Genomic DNA, 16887 nt, shown 5'->3' with positions numbered 1-16887 from the left:
AAAGACCAAATCATTTCTGCAGGTCCAGAGAGTCCACAGCAAAGCACAAACTCCAACCCTAGTTTATTTTCACACCATGTTCTTGTTTATGGGCTTCCTGTACACTATGAAAATTCCATTCTTGTATTCTATTATATTTATTTGTAAACCCTTTTGTTGTCCATTACATAGGTAGACATATTCTCATTTGGAATGATCTATTATGAAATCTTCCTTGCTGGAGATAAGAGTACGAGAAAGATGAAGGTGGAGCAACTCAGTGATATAATTCGAGAAGGCATAGCAGAATATGATCAGAAAGGGCTTGTGTTTGATCTGGATGACTATATACGTGAAAATCACACAGATTTGTTCGAAGGCTGGGAAGGTGAATACAGAATTCTAAAGGCAACGCTCAGAACGGAACCAAGCGAAAGGCCTTCAGCTGCCCAGATCCTGGTAACTTTGAATTCACTAAACATGTGTTCTCGGGTTCTAATATTAATTCGTGTGTGATAGTATTAATTCTCATGTATATTATGTACAGGACCTGCTTGATTTTTGAGGACTGTACTTGCTGAAAAGGGAAGCAAACGGTTAGATCAACAGCGATTCAACTGCAGAATTTAAATTTCACTCAGCAAGTGTCACATTGTTGTATTTATTCTTTTGTGTCATATATCCTTTGCAGGAGTCGACTGACATGGAGATCAAAGTCTCACTCTTCTGAAAAACACTTGTATGTGACGTACAAATCACAAAATAGGATACAGAGGACATCCTGGACCACTTGCCCTTGATATGGAAACCGGGACAAGGTTGTAAAGATAGGAAGTCAAGTATAGATGAACATGATACTGAATAGATGAGGTACATTGCTGTGTATGTAGATGTTTCTAGTGAGAAAGTAACTGTAGAGAGTTTGATCTTACCACGGTGTGCTACTCATTTGTACTGAGTACGGAACCAACTTTTGTTACCGAGTTGTGGAAACTTGGGAGAATGCTCGTTCTCTATATCTTGCTATGTGCTTGAATGCTACTCCTATTTGATTCCCTAGTTCTGGGAACTGCTTAATGATCTTTACTGGAGTCTAGTAGTTGGTGCTGCACTTGAAACATCTGCTGTGGGCGTGTAAACATTCCAGTTTGCTCCTCTTTACACTTTCTCCTTTTGCATTTAGGGTTTGGCAGATGGTTTCCAGCCTTTTTTTGTTAAACCTTCAGGAAACATGTGAAGTATTGGACAATGTTATTTACATTTTGCCATGCATATAGTATATTCTAGCCATTGGACCTCCTGTTGTTTGTTCTTTTTCTATGTGTTTTTCAAGTATCCCTGACGTGCCTGCTTTATTTTGTTTCTGCCGTTGGCATGTCTGTGTGTTGAGTGAGGGAGAGAGAGTAAAGGAGAGAGTGTGTGTTTGTGTGTGAGGCTTTGTCAATGGGCGATGTGGCAGCCGCGGCGCTGTTGTCTCTCTGTGCGGGGTTCCGTGGCTTCCCGTGAGCTTGCAAGGCTCGGTGCCCACGGCGACAAAGAAAGCAGGGCTGTGTGTCGGTGCCCATGGAGGTCTCCGGCGCATGATCGGGAAAAGCGCGTACATAGGTGTGTTTGCTCTCTACGGCTAAGTTTGGTTTCTCCCCGACTGAGTACAATATTCCATTTACACTTCAAACATTCTTGATTTCTGAACTTTAACATCATAGGCTTCACGGCATTTCTGAACTTGAATAGTTGCATTTCTGGAATTTCAACATTTCTCAACAGTTTCCAGTTGCAAAGATATCTCACCGAACCTGCACAAACGTATGACAAAACATTCTTGATCATATACTCTTATAGAGTAGTACATCACTTTAAAGATATAATTCGAGCCAGGGTGGTACACTTGGACACAAAGTAATAGAAAACAAAAATATCTGGATTTTTCTACAGCTAATTCTGCTGTTGAATGCTGATGAAGGAACATTTTGGGCTTTCAGCTTGACCAACGCGCGATGAGCAGGCACCGGAGGGCGTGCTCCGGCATCGGAGAGGCAGCAGTTGCCAACGTCCAAGGAGCAGGTCGGCGACCTCGCCGTGGCACAGTCGGCGCAGGCTCAGGAGCAAGCTGCAGCTGCGGGACGACCAGAGCAGCGGCCGGTTGGGAGCAGCAGGGAGAAGCAAAGGAGCGGCGGAAGCAACAGCGGGAAGAGTGTGTTTCGACTTTCGAGGGTACCATCCACGAGACGCGACCACCGAGGATACTAGATAATTTTCGCCTTTTCTTTTCTGCCTATGATGGGTCCCATCAGTAAGGGACACATGTTAACGTTTCCAATTTTCCTCGACGCGTCCCACCCGTAAGGAGATGAGAGTGGGAGCGCTTTCGTTTTATTTGCTTCCTAGGGTGGGTCCCGCCTGTAAGGGACATGTGGGCAGCAGCCCAGAAAGAAAGGGAGGAGTAAAAATGTCCACATAACGTCTTGTAGATGATGGAAGATCTTTAATGAACGAAAACGATACGAAAAGGCATTTTTATAAAGGCATGTGACGGAAAGAGGGGCGAATTTTGAGCAACCTCGGAAATTAAAGGTAAATCTAAGTAGTAGGTTCGACCCCATAGAAACGAAATTGTCCCCTTTTTAAATAATGGTGATGGTAGTTTATTTGGGGGGGGGGGGGGGGGGGGGGCGTAGTTTCAATCCTACGTGGATATTCCTCATTCATGTTGTCTATGAAGACTTTAGTACCTCATAAGACTGGTTGACTGTTGATTTTGTGATAAAAACATATTTTCTAGAATAATCAGAAATTTAAAAAGTTTGCAAAAAAATCAGAAAAGTTCACTGTATTCGAAGCAATTTCATCATTTTGGAAAAAGTTCATTTTGAAAAAAAATCATCAAAATTTGATTTCTTTTCACAAATTCTAAAAAAAATCATCAATTTTGAACTTTGAACCTCTAAAAAAATCACCGATTTTGAAAAATCAAAAAATAAAATGCAAAAAAGGAAAAACAAAAGACGAAAATGAAAAAGGAAAAAAGATAACGAGAAAACCCAAAAATAAAACAATACAATACCCCGGTCCAAAGAAAAAACGGATCGATGGGTCGACCCATTTAGATCGAAGGAAGGGAAGGGGGTTTCACTATTTACAAAAAAACCCTTTATGGGCTCTTAAGGCGCCAAATAGGTGCATCGAGTTGAGTATTAATTACCCTTTTTTTAGTAAAAACAACTTTGCTAGGGTTTGGCGAGTCCTCACTTGCATGCAGCACCACATCACACGTTGGCGCTTGGCCCTCTCGCTTCGCACGTGCGCTCACCCGTATCCACTTGCACGAGGACACGGACATCATGCAGATTTACACAATAGTAAGTTTGAGATCACGACATTTGCATAGTGTAAAAAATCGATGCGGTGGGGTTTTAGATTGCATGCTCCTGGACAAGGTCGACGTAGTCGTCGTACACCACCACATCCACCTTGCGCATGTATGAGCTCCCGTCCATCCTCACCTTCGCCAACTTTGCCTGACACCAGCATTCTTCCTCGTCCTCGTCTGCCCCCGTCTCGCCCTTCGCATCCTCTCATCCGGAGGCGCCATCGCCAGCTCGGTTAGCTCCTCCACACCATCGTCATCTGTAAGAGTAAGGCAACCAACATATAATAAATATTGGGGAGGAGGTGAGGATTGGACGAGGACTGAGGAGGCACATGCAAAGCATAGACACCGGCAATCCGTACCCCCGCCCAAGGAGATCTGTACCCCCAGCTGATTTTGTCTAGATCCGTCACTGCATTGCAACCAACCCAACACGAACGCGAACCCCCTGCCCCCCGATGAAGCTAGCTACATGGATGCGAAAACAAGGAACCAAATCGAGCGCATGCAACACCCCATGCGTGAAAGTGAACGGTGCGGGAGGAGAGGAAAAGTGTCAAATTGGAAGTGATTACCATAGGACCAGTGGGAGAAGTTGGCTTGGTGATGGATGGAGATGTCGACGCCGTGGAGGAGACGAAGCCTGCGGCCATCTCGATCGAGCGGGCACCCTCCTCTGGAAGCGTCTTGAGCTCTGGGGATTTGTCTGCAATGAACTTGGACTGGGAGGCGAGGTGAGGTGAGGGACAACACCAAGAGGTGGACAATGTGGGTAGGTATATATAGAGGTGGTTTTGCAAGGGCGAGGAGTTTAGGGTTTATAGGGACGCTTCCAGTGTATTGTTTTCTCGAATGAATAACTTTGGGTCTTCCTCTGTCCAGGGGATTTGGGGCAACATCTATTCTGATACACATGAATAACTTTCTTTTATCAAATTTATGAATTTTTAAAAAATGCATGTTTTTTGCGTATATAGTGTATTGTTTTAAATATAATAAATATTTTTAAAATATATGAAAAATAATATTTGAGTACATGATATTTTTTTCGCCATCAAACTAGTCATTTGACAATGTTTCTAAATTTTACCGAATTGAAGAAGGGCCTGCATGGGTCGTGGCGTGCCAGGCCTTTATATATGGCTGGGCTGAACTGGGCTGGGCCGTGCCCCCCATATGGCCAGGTGAGGGCAGCCGGAACCGTGAGGGCAATGCTGGGGATCCATCGATCTGGCCCTTGTCTCAAAAAAAAAATCGATCTGGCCCTTATACGTGTCCCGATCTATATCCCCTAAAAAAAACCGTGTCCCGATCTATAGGCTGCAGAGCTGACAGGCGCCGCCGAAAGGACAGGGAGCGGCGACGGCGTCCCCGGTGGGATCTGGGAGGCAGCCACGGCTATGCTGGAGGCGGCTCGGCAGAGGCTCCCACCGGCCTGAACCCATCCATCCCAGGCTCCTGCCGGCGCGGTCAACGGGCGAGCGGGTCGGTGAGTGGAGTCTCCCAACTGGAGGGGGGAATAAGCAGAGCAAGCGCATCCATAGTCCTCTACTAGGCTCAGGTTCGTCGTCTTCCCGCTCACTTCCTTCCTTCATGCCCACTACTCTTCGGCCAGCAGTAGCTTACTCAACCCATGGAGTAATTTGATTCCTCATGACCGAATCATTGCCCTTGTCTCGCCGCTGTTCGAATCGCGTGAGCTCCAGTCTCCATGGTAATGGTTGGTAGTAACACTCAGACATCAGTGCATCACTATTCAGTCGGAACGAGATAAAAGCACACACTTTTCAGATTACAACTCTGGGGCTGCCAGTTTATTCGAAAATTGCCTTTGGAGCCGGTTTTGAAAAATTCAAAATTCAACAAAATTCGTATTTTTACATTTTAAAAAGTTCTGAGAAAAAATACAGACATACATGAAGGCATAACACACATGTGCGCAAATTTTTAGGATGAAATACGTTGAAATGAGGGCTGTGCAAAAAAGACAAATCTGTGGCTTTTCAACACATGATACTATTCATCCCAAAAGTGAATGAATTTGTTCTTTTTGCACAGATAGCATATCAAGGTATTTCATTCTGAAATTTTACACACATACACATCACATCCTTGTGTACTTGTATAATTTTTTCAGATTTTTCTGAAACCAAAAGTATGAGTATTGACTTTTTTTTTTTCAAAAAATTCGGCCTCCATGGAGGCCAAGCTCCAAAATGCCATTCTCCAGTTCATTCTGTAAATAAATTTGTGTTTGCGCTAATGCATCATTTATATGCCTATAACCAGAGTCGCAGGAACCATATGTGTGCGCTGTCATGTTTCTTAGTTAGCACACAGTCTACTTTAATCCTTAGCATCCACTTCATATTCTTCTACTAATATTTTTCTCTGAATTCATAATTTGTAGCAGAGAAGCTGCAACCTGCAAAACCAAGAGAGGGCTGTTGTGTGTTGTGTCCTCGCCATGTCTGGACATCAAGGTTGGGCAGACCTGCCAGATGTTCTGCTTCATTCGATTGTTGCTCTGCTGGGCTCCTTCTCGGACCTTCTTGCCTTCGCTGCCACCTGCCGCTCATGGTGTGATGCCCTCTCCTCGTATCCATCGAAATCTACCTTCTCAACGCTCTTCCCGCCTCTCCTCCTCCAACCTGATGTCCCGGTGCGCTCTCCCCGTATGCCGCCAAAATTTGGTGACAAATATCCATGTCGTGTCCTTGATCTAGCCAGCCAACACTCGCGTCTTTGCTCTCAGATTCCCCTAATTAATCTTTCTCGTCTAAGTAATGACCCCCAGAGTCCGCTGGGTAGTTTCTGCTTCGTGGGTGCTTCTTATGGCCATCTCATCTTCTCTTGCAACAGGTCATGTCTCATTGTTGATGCGTTTACAGGTGTTACTGTTACACCGCCACAGCTACCGGGTGACGAATACACCGAGGTTTACTACGGTGCCCTCACGGGTCCCCTATGGTCACCCAACTCACATCTCCTTGTCACTAACGGATCCCACAGTTTCTTCTGGCATGCTGCTAGTCATTCTTGGTTGAGGCCTTGTCCCTGCGATGGAACGGTCAAGCAGATCGTGACCTTCAGAGGCCAGATCTTTGGGATGGACTCTGGTGGCATGCTCTTTGCCGTGCATTTGGCACCTCAGATCTGCATACAAAAAATGATAGTAAGTTGGGAGGAAATCATGTCCACCATACGGCATCTTGCCAATGTATGCCTGGTGGCGTGTGGGGATATGCTTCTCATGGTCGGTTGTCGGGGATCATTTCCGGCGAGAGGGGATACCTTTGAAGCCTTCCGCCTCGACCAGTCAACTGGGCATCCAAAGTGGGTGCAGGTGGAGGAGTTGGGGAATTGGGTGATCTTCATCAGCACCGACAAAAGAAGCCAACCATTATCTTTCATGAACCCGGAGAGGTGGGGAGGAAAGAGCAACCGAGTATACTGCTATTCCCATGATTCTGAACATTGGGCTGCATTTGAGCTGGGCAAGCCCGCCTCCGATCCAGATAATTTTGTTTCAATGAGCCAAGGCAGCATGGTGCAGCCTATGTGGGTTGTCCCCAGCATGTTCTCTCTGTGTCTTTGATGGATGTGCATTCTTTTTATGCATGGCTATATTTGCTAGCTGGAGCAGCTTCTTCTATAAGAATGTGTCGGAATGCATGAAATATGTCCATAGGAAAATCATGTGATCGTTGAAAGGAAATTTGTCGTTGTTATTTTGGCATCACTTGGATGTGTGGTTGGAGTATGGTATCTTGTACTCAGTTTCAGATTTTTATGGCAGTGATGTATTTGACTATGATCTGATGCATGTCATTTGTTTGTCTGTCCCAAACCTGAGCCGACTCCTGTAACCGTTAATTCCAGTTTCTGGGTATTAGTGTTGGTTATAACATTTATATTTTTGTATTTCACATGTGGTTACATACAAAGGGCTTCATTCTTTAGATTGCATTGAAAGGTAACATATATAGGGACGTGGAGTATCTGCTCAAATGAGCTCGGATGAATAGTAAAATCGAAAAAAAATCAAAAAATTCTGATTTTTTTGGTAAACTTTGATAAGTGTTGTAAGTGCTTGCAAATTTTCATCATGCGATCACATTCGTGGAAGGCTTGCAAAAATAAAATAAAATCAATGCTCTAAAAATGCTACCTTCAAAAGCATTTTGGAGCACTGATTTTGTTCCTTTTTTTTGCCATGCCTCACAAGAATGTTTTCTCATGATGAAAATTAGCAAACACTTACTCCCTCCGTTCCTAAATATAAGTATTTTTAAAGATTCCATTACAAACTACATAGGATGTATATAGACTTATTTTAGAGTGTGGATTCAATCATTTTGCTCCGTACGTAGTCCATAATGTAAGATCTAAAAAGACTTATATTTACGAACAGAGGAAGTAGAACATTTGTCAAAGTTTACCAAAAAAAAAATCAGATTTTTGATTCTTTTTTTCAATTTTATTGGTCATCCGAGCTCATTTGAGCTCTAGCTCAGATGGGTACTTTCGCATATATAAGGTTATATTCTTTATGATATCATACTTAGTACATGGCTGGAACTAAGTAAACATATGTGCCGATTAATACTACTAAAGCGAGATCCTGTTGTTACCCAGAGTAAATATACATGTGAGGCCGAGACGACACCACAACACATGTTATGCATCCGAGACTGCACAACACCGCGACACCACCTGTCGCAAGGAGAAGACGAAGGTCATGCGAGGCCGAGATGGTTCCATGACACCTATGTGCCATCGACTAGGTTGCAAGGCACCGCCTAGCAAAGACATAGCAAGGAGCACTCAAACACGAACCACAAGAACAACAAGGATGAAGCCTGCCAGAATGGGAAAGGCATACACCCCCAAGCCACGGCCCTCCCGGGCAGTGGCGATTCCACTAGGGAGGCTTCAATAGGCTTAAGCCTATCCTCCAAAATCCTATTTAAGCTAAACATATCATTTGACAAGTATATTTGGGTGATTTACATGCAACAATTACAATGCATTTGCTAATTAGATTTAGGGAATTTGTGTTTTAAGCCTACCCTTCAATGTCCTGCTAGATTCGCCACTGCTCCCGGGTGACAGGAAGTCGCATCCATGGCCGCCGCAACGAAGCCATGAAGCTCGCCAACCCAACGAACAAGCGCCCACCGAAGCTGATAGTAGGACAAGGGGGACCTCCCCAACCACCCACGGTTGCACCCCATGTGGGGAGCAAGCCGCATCCATGGCTGCCATTTGCACGCCAAGGAACCACCGACCTCTGCAACCACAGCAGGCCGACAGACAGGAGAAGAGGTGACCTCTGCAACCACAAAAATTTAAAGAATTGTTATCATGGCTACAAAATAATATGATTATGCCTGCGACTTAGCGTAGTATTGTAGTAGTATTGAACAATTGCGTACATGATCTAGTTGAGTACGCCTGTGGTAGTAGAAGTTAGGCTTCAAACGATCCATTCTGCTTAGTGTGTCATCATGTGTTGTTTGGTGTTTAGGCTACAAACTAGTCATAAGCCTATAGTAAAACAGAAATTCCATATTCATGGAAACAGAAAGTTCCGTTTCCACGTCTGTTGCACCGGAAATCACTGTTCCATTTTTGTTTCAGTTTCCGCATAGAAGTTTACATTTTCATTTCCAATTTGCAAATTTTTGTTTCCGTTTTCACATTTCCTCTCCGTTTTCATTTTTCCTCCGGAAAAGCAGAAAGTTTCCACTCCATTTTCATCCCTACCGTCTAGCAAAGACATACCAAGGAACACTCGAACACGAACTACAAGAACAACAAGGATGAAGCCTACCAGAAAGGGAAAGGCATACACCCCCAAGCCACAGCCCTCCCGGGTGACAGGAAGTCGCATCCATGGCCGCCACAACGAAGCCATGAAGCTCGCCAACCTAACGAACAAGCGCCCACCGAAGCTGATAGTAGGACAAGGGGGACCTCCCCAACAACCCATGGTTGCACCCCATGTGGGGAGCAAGCCGCATCCATGGCTGCCATTTGCACGCCAAGGAACCACCGACCTACGCAACCATAGCAGGCCGACAGACAGGAGAAGAGGTGACCAACAACATTGCCCCGCACCACACCGGGAAGCCCCCGACCACCACCAAGCTCCACAGAGAGTGCCACCCATGTCGTTCACACCAAAGCAAATGGGGGAGCCCGCTACAACAGTGGTGCAGGAACGGAGCAGCCCCAATGGATCCGAGATGGACCCGGCCGGATCCAGCCGCGCGCCCTAGGTGAAATCAGGGGCGAGCCCGACTTTTTCTCCAAAAACTATGAAAACTTCGGAGTGCCTGTAGAGATGAGGCGAGAACCAGCTATCTTAACTGTAACTGTCTTTTGTGAACTTTTTTGCATTTATTTCTGTGATACTGGAATCACACAAGGCCAGAACCAAGCTACAAAGTCTTCCATAATAAATTCAAAAATACTATTTACTTCTACACGTTGCATTTCCCAGGACGCACCATGGAAATCGCAAAGAATTTGCATCCCCTTGCACTTGCACAAATATATGTGATACTCCTGAGGCGATCTAGTATCTCCTCAACCCACTGGCATCAGTATATCCCTGAAAGGAAAAAGAATGTCCCAGAAGTCTATAAATACATGTCGCGGTAAAGATGGTAATACCTTGGAAACAATGTTCTTTTTTTTTGAAGGAAAACAACATTCTAGCACCACAATAATAAATATATGGGCGTTCTTCCCAAGCAAACTTACAGGATCAGATAATTTCTGTTCTACCAGTGAAACTCATGGATATCTACGGACTCTATTCGCCTGATATGACCCTGAAAATGAGTTGCAGAAGGTAAGCTGTAAGCGTCTGTAGCTTTTGCTTAAATTTATTTCACTAAAATGCTCAAATTTGATCTAGTTTGTGAATGGCAGACCCCCCCAACCACCACCTAACTGTCATGTTACTCCATCAGTGATGGCTATGCATGATAGGTGCTCATGTACAACTGAGAAGGGCTTACCAAAGAAATTGCAAACTCTTACTCTCTTAGCATCTTAAATCTCTCCTATGTTACAAATGACGTGGTGTTACAACTTACAAATACAATTATGTTGTGTTAAAGACCGCAAATTCACAATGATGCTGTCAAGTGTCAGCTTGAAACATCACTAGTCAAGTAGTAATCCGCTAGGTGTTCTACCAAAAGAAGTGGATACATAATTATTTCAAGAAAAAAATATAGATAATCATTGTAACTTATTAAAAGTTTAGGGTAATAACCGTACCATAAGGTCAATAATTAGAGCTTGGGCTTCGGCGTTGCTGTTCAGGCAGGTACCAACATGCTGGAATTAAGGAAAAACCGTAGGCATGAATTATCAGAACAGGACAGAGTGTTGCTGGAAATAAAAACAAAATAGCTAATTTTATTTAGGAAAACATTTAGGTGTCCAAATAAATATTTTTTAAAAGTCTACACATGCATACAAATAATACAACAACAACGACAACAAAGCCTTTCAGTCCCAAACAAGTTGGGGTAGGCTATAGTTGAAACTCATAAGATCAAAATCATGTCATGGTTCTGGCACATGACTTGGTTTCTATGTTACATAAATTTGGTAGAGAAACTTTTGAGTGACTCCATTTCTACTAAGTTTCTAGCTATCCTGTGCTCGAATAATTTTGGTACTGCAGAAAAAACAGTAGGCATGTACTTAAACTTGCGTATATATATTAAATATGCCTGGATATCACCACAGGAAACTATAAAAAATCTGAACAAAAAATAAATCTTAAATATCTGAAAGCACCCATCAAATCCCCCTCAGCAGTTCATCTACTGAATTTTTTTTGGCGAGAAGTTCATCTACTGGTTCAAAAAGGACATGCCACAAAACACCGTTTCAACCTCAATCCTTTAAAATGGATGTTTTTTGTTAATTAAGCAACTGAATTTAGGTACTACCCTCATACTTTCAAGTGCTTACCCTTACACATTAGAGGTGCCACCCACTTATACCCTTAATATTCCAATGTGCCAACTCCTCCAAAATGGTAATCCAAAGCTTTCACAGATTGTTCATCAGACAACTTGGTTGGAGATGTTGGAAACCAACAAGAATAAATATCTGCTTAATTTAGCCAACGAAGGTCCTCCTGACCAAGATGAAAGGGACAATCCGGCCAAGTCGTGCAGATGGTGATAAGGAAGCGATATGTCGAAAGTAGCAACAAGTGACCAGTAAGAAGGCGACGGACAATGTCAGGTCACAGAAAAGGCTACAGAAAGGACCGAGAGGCAAAGTCACATCAACAACAATGATAGGGGCACCGAGCTCGATTCAATTGAAAAGACCATGGGAAACCCCCAAAAAAGCGACTAAATGATTTACGGTGAAATGGATGAATTCCCCGCCATGCAGACAGATTCAAAATGAGATGACTTGGATGGAGTCAGATGGATGATGGACACGATGGCAATGGACATAAAGATGCAGCAACAGTGATTATGGACGAACATGCAGCAGAACAGAGAAGAGCAGGCAGAAGTGAAGCAGCACACCAGCACACATATAACCATCCCTACAAACCATTGAGCAAACATGACAGTAGAACCATGGCAAAAATGACCCAGTGCAGAAGAACCTCACCCAGCATCAACATCGCAGCAAGGCCCGACACCCAGTACAAGTGATAGCGTTGCAACTTGCAGTCAGCTCTTCTTCTTGTGTGTGGCAGCGACTGCGACACACCAGCATCAGCAGGACGGTTCCGGAGCTGGTGATGATATATTGATATGCACGGGCTGGCGATGACGCTGGATAAAGAGCAGCAACAAGCTCTGATCTGGGGAAGCTGCCGACGACGGGAAGGGCTACCGCTGCAATGGGCCAAGCCTGCAGGGTAGCTTCTACCACCCAAGGGCGTGCTAATGTAGCCCAGCGACAAGTGGCAGTAGAAGAAGATGAGCCGCCTGTTACCTAGAGGATACCGGGCAGCGCGGTCCAGACGAGTTAGAAAGCCACAACCTGGCATCAACAGATCCGGCCAGAACGGTGATGCAGATGGCCAAACCATGCCTCCAAGTCGACCAGATCAGACGAGGATGGAGATTGACAGCGATAATGAGCTCAAGTCCGAACAAAATCAATGCCAGAAATGGGGAGAGGACAAAGGATACACACCCGGACAGTTTGGCCCGCGAAGACGACCTTGCTGTCGAGGAAGACGAAGACAAGCTGCTGCTACCATAGGGATACGAGAGAAGCTCGCCAAAGGAACACATGGCCACATGAGACAATAAGGAACGAGCTACCACTACATCTAGATAAAGATCGATGCCGCCACCAGGAGTGGAGATTGCTCCTCCCTGGACCAATGCAGCAGCGACGGAGAGTGGTGGCACCAGGAGAGAACCTGGCACAAGGATACTACCTCATAAGGAAGCAATAATTACCTCTAATATTTTGCATATTCCTTTTTCAAAAGCCAACTTAACGTTGAGAGGATCAAGATGGCCACTTTCATAATCAACAATAAGATCTTCCATGCATTCAAATGACCTGTACATAGTAAAAAAATGTCAAAAATTCTTGGATATAATGTCGATTTGTTGATATCTACAGCATTGTTAGCACTTGGCACATAATTCCTTGGCGAGCCAGAATTTATTTAGTTCATGTCCTATATACTGTAGATTCTGATTGCATAGATTTGATCATTGTGACTTCAAACATTCTACTGGTGAATTACGCCATTGACCTTTGATGCTTCACAAGAAACAGATACGAGCAACTTTTGGTAGAAGTGTCAAAGAACTTTACTTGTTAACACCACTCTGTTCCTTCTGCGCTACCTCAAACTTCCCAAACCAAGGGAAGATAACATATTTGATGTACTCCAAACATGGGTTGCATACTGCTACTTTTGGAGGACAGACAGCCCTGCTTATTTTTCCATTCAAAGCGCACTGCAACATACAGAAGTGCAATTTCAAACAACCTTATTGTACCCAAAAAAAACTCTGGACAGGAAAGCAATGATTGACAACTAGAAAATGTACAAGAAGCAACATCTCTATCTACGTCCTTTTACATGGCAAGATTATCCAAAAAAGCCCATGCAAAACTGAACTACTCAACCCATATTTAGAAGCAGGGCCAGCCCTGGAGCAGGGCAGTGGGTGTGACGGCCTAGGACCCAAGCTAATTAGGGGCCCATATCTCGTGTATTTCGTATAGCATGCACTATAAAATGCAAGCTCAGCCTAGAGTTCATGGGCCCTACTTTGAAGTTTGGCCTAGGGCCCTTCAAATACCAGGTCCGGACCTGTTTAGAAGGACCAAAATACAGAAGTTAAGAGGCTCCTGTACTGTAAAGAGTTTTCAGGCTCCTGTTAACATAAAATTGACAACCTCATGATACTGACCTGAAAATTCTAGAATTGAAACAGTCTAAGTAAATTTAGCTTGGAATGCAAAAGTTGTGCCAATAAACGCTAACTTCTCTATTGCTGAATGACTATAACACATACCTCCTTATCGTGCATGAAGATGTTCCATTTTGGTTCCCTCATGTTATAAGGGTCCTTTAGTACAATATAAGGATTATCTACTAAATTAGGTAGTGTATCTGTACTTCAAGTTAAGGATCTATCTCATGAAATAAATATCATCATCCAAGCTCCAAACAACAAAGTACAAACAGAAAGATGCATCATAAACAATCAGGACTGCAAAAGAAGAAAAAAAGCCAGAATCAAGATACTGTGCAACATAATAGTTGGTTTGCTTTCGCTTTTTATGTCTTCACAATACTCTCTGGTTAGCATGACAATTTCTTGCTGATCCATGCTGAAGAGCCATATATCCGCCTGCAACTACAAAACAGAAGGATTTGTGTATTTAATGCAGGATCAAGATTATATACACATAAGCAGGATGCTCATAAACACAAGTTGTTTGTATCAGGTGCAAATGATTTTCTTTATTCATTAAAATAATTTTTCTATAATGGGATACTGAGATGATCACAAAAAACTATGGTGACCTAAACATTTTCTCAAGATCTAAATTAGAGCTTAGAGGCATCTACTCGAAAGAAACAATTGTGATACATTGCCGGTGCCCGGTGTTACAGAAAGGCTACTTCATACCAAAGTGCTAGCTTACATCAAATATTTCAAGCCTACCTTTTTGCTACAAACTCTATCCAGGTTACTTCATATCAAAGTGCTAGCTTACAGTGACTATGTCAAGGGGTGAAATCCTGCCCCTTTTGCTACCAACTCTGTTCGGGTTCATTTCAGTTCAGAAGAAGACAGATACATGGTCTCTGAACTAAAACCACGTCAGTTATTTTGGAACGGAGGGAGTATTTGTGTTGTGTTCACTACCTGAACAAACAAGAACTGGTCTAGCTTTTAAAATCTCTACTGTTAAAGTAGCCGCACAAGTAGAAGTGTCCATGAAGGGTGCTCAGTCTCATGTCTGTCCTATTCATGTAACATAATAATAATATGTAGTCCCCTACAGTATATTAGAACTAGTATATGTTTGTATTTCTTCAGTTATGATGGGACCTTTGTTTTCCTCAGTTGACTGCAAAATTCAGTTTTTGTATAAGCCATGACTCTACTTAGAGCCAACAAAGCAACAAAGGTTGAAAAACGAAAGGTGCCTAGCAAAAATGGAAGCTAACGAAGTAAAGTAATCTTTGTTTGACAGGACATGGTGAATTTATTACTAAGGAAACCAACCTTCGGACATAATATAGCAGCAACTTGCATGCATGGGTAAAATATCACAGCAGCAGGCAGTCGCGCGTCATATGGGGCTGTTTCCGTGCAACAGCTGCTCATTAAACAATAAATTGGCTTGCTTGTTACAAGAACGAGAAACTATCTGGCAACACAATGTTCAAGGGTTTGAAAGTGAAAAAGGACCAAAAATTAGCATAAAAAGTGGATACCTTGCCATTCTTTTTAGAGTGCATTTTCTGGACACATCCAGGGCAAGTGGCCAGTAATCAGATGCATGCCTTTCCAACACATCTGAGAACCATACAAGCTCTACTCTGTCAAGATCCATGCCAGCTGCTTTCCACATCTCAATATTGTAGCAGCCAATTTTCCTTATTACATATTTATTGCTGCAAATCCTATGGTTCCGTTGGGCAAACCAATCTGCTATCAATATTTTAACTATGTAACCAGCTTTGACCATCTTGTTGACATAAATTGTTTTCAGAAGCCCCTGAAAGATAGAGCAGATAACAGGCTAAATCAAGCTGGACTGCAGTGAGAATGAACATGGGCAGACAAGAGAAGAGAGGTGCGTGGTGTCTGCAGTGAGACGACAAAGTTCAGTATAGCTCAAACCGGGACCATCCTTGTTTGTCGATAACAGGCATACGATAATGTAAATGCAGATTTTTTATTTTTATTTTGTAGCTATACCTGGGTTATGTCCATCCAGGGGGTTGGCTCAAACCAAACGTAGCAAATGGGAGCATTCTTCTTCTGGAGCAGGAGCCGGAATTCATCCGCATAGACGCACTGATCCCCGATGCTCCTCAGGGCCGCGATCCTCTCATAGCAACTCGACTCCATTGAGTCCCTACAAAAGTACATGATAAATTCACATGTGACATTCCCACAGGCCACAGCTTTATGAAAGAGACATTGCAATCCATTATCCATGTCAAGTCCAACCTGTCGATGCTGGCAGCCACATCAGCCCAGCTATCCATGGTGGGAGTCTCGGAGGTTTGCTCCGTAGAGTTCGTCTCCAGCATACGTTGTTGCCTAGAGCGACATCAGAAGACGACGATAAATAAACAGATTATTAGTACAGTTTTGCTGTTTTGGGTTTGTAAGGAGGGCTTGAGATTCTAAGGGGGCATGAAGCGGATTGAAGTACCTCGCCATTCGGGTGGCAAAACCGAGGCGGAGACGGGGCCGCGAGTTGGGAGGCATCGGCGGAGGAGCCGGGAGTTGAGGAGCCGCAGGCGATCGCCGGATGAGCCGGCAGAGGGTGTGGAGGCTAGGTCTCCCTGGCACCCGCGATGGCGCGCAGATGGCAGCTGCGCAGGTGCTCCGGCGAGGGGAAGACGAGGAACGGCCGCGACGGAGGGCGGCGGTAGCAGAGCTAGCGGCTGCGGCGGCGCTAAGGGAGAAGAGAACCAAGGGGCAATTGGGGGCTAGCGGCAGGGTCGGGGCCGACCCGTCGCATAGCAATCGCTGGGCATGGACAGCCCGGCCCAACGAGCTGACCCGAGAAAACATATTTTGGGCCGGGCTAGGGCTTTTCAGATCTTTGATAGCTGGGCCTGGCCCGTGCGCCGCGCGCTCGCTTGGATCGATCGATCGATGCCCAGACCAAAAAAGCTGGCCGTCACGCAAAAACACACTCGAGCGACCGTTCGCTCGTTAGCAGCGTCAAAAAGACGCGAGACCGTTGCGGGCAGGCTTTCAACCCTCCCGCCTCCCGCCTCCCGCTTCCTTCCCCAACCCCCAAACTCGCTC

General features: G+C 44.4%; 2 protein-coding genes across 10 annotated transcripts; one reads left to right on the top strand and one right to left on the bottom strand.

Moving 5' to 3' along the window:
* Positions 1-4662: 4662 nt before the first annotated feature.
* LOC125526675 lies at positions 4663-7259 on the top strand. Of its 3 annotated transcripts, XM_048691316.1 has the most exons (3): positions 4663-4910; positions 5760-5929; positions 6212-7259. In XM_048691316.1, the coding sequence occupies exons 2-3, from the start codon at positions 5817-5819 to the stop codon at positions 6945-6947; spliced, it is 849 nt and encodes a 282-aa protein (XP_048547273.1). In that variant the 5' UTR covers positions 4663-4910; positions 5760-5816; the 3' UTR covers positions 6948-7259. The 3 variants fall into 3 exon arrangements, with proteins under 3 accessions (XP_048547273.1, XP_048547272.1, XP_048547271.1); XM_048691315.1 differs by having other exon boundaries at positions 5763-7259; XM_048691314.1 differs by having other exon boundaries at positions 5760-7259.
* A 2536-nt stretch (positions 7260-9795) lies between these two features.
* LOC125526676 (tyrosine--tRNA ligase 1, cytoplasmic-like) lies at positions 9796-16564 on the bottom strand. 7 transcript variants are annotated; one of them, XR_007291845.1, is made up of 13 exons: positions 16283-16564; positions 16075-16167; positions 15820-15979; positions 15333-15616; positions 15121-15214; positions 14130-14241; positions 13897-13994; positions 13187-13332; positions 12820-12925; positions 12014-12732; positions 11351-11642; positions 10646-10705; positions 10120-10191 (listed from the first exon to the last, which is right to left on the bottom strand). XR_007291845.1 is itself a non-coding variant. In XM_048691318.1 (12 exons), the coding sequence occupies exons 1-11, from the start codon at positions 16336-16338 to the stop codon at positions 10141-10143; spliced, it is 1260 nt and encodes a 419-aa protein (XP_048547275.1). In that variant the 5' UTR covers positions 16339-16564; the 3' UTR covers positions 9805-9968; positions 10121-10140. The 7 variants fall into 7 exon arrangements, 2 of the variants coding, with proteins under 2 accessions (XP_048547276.1, XP_048547275.1); XR_007291846.1 differs by having other exon boundaries at positions 11351-11519; XR_007291848.1 differs by having other exon boundaries at positions 11351-12391; positions 12548-12732.
* Between the last annotated feature and the right edge of the window lie 323 nt (positions 16565-16887).

The sequence above is a fragment of the Triticum urartu genome, unplaced genomic scaffold (genome assembly GCF_003073215.2).
Source record: "Triticum urartu cultivar G1812 unplaced genomic scaffold, Tu2.1 TuUngrouped_contig_1356, whole genome shotgun sequence".
Classification (NCBI taxonomy): Eukaryota; Viridiplantae; Streptophyta; class Magnoliopsida; order Poales; family Poaceae; genus Triticum; species Triticum urartu.
This window is presented reverse-complemented; position numbering and strand designations above follow the sequence as displayed.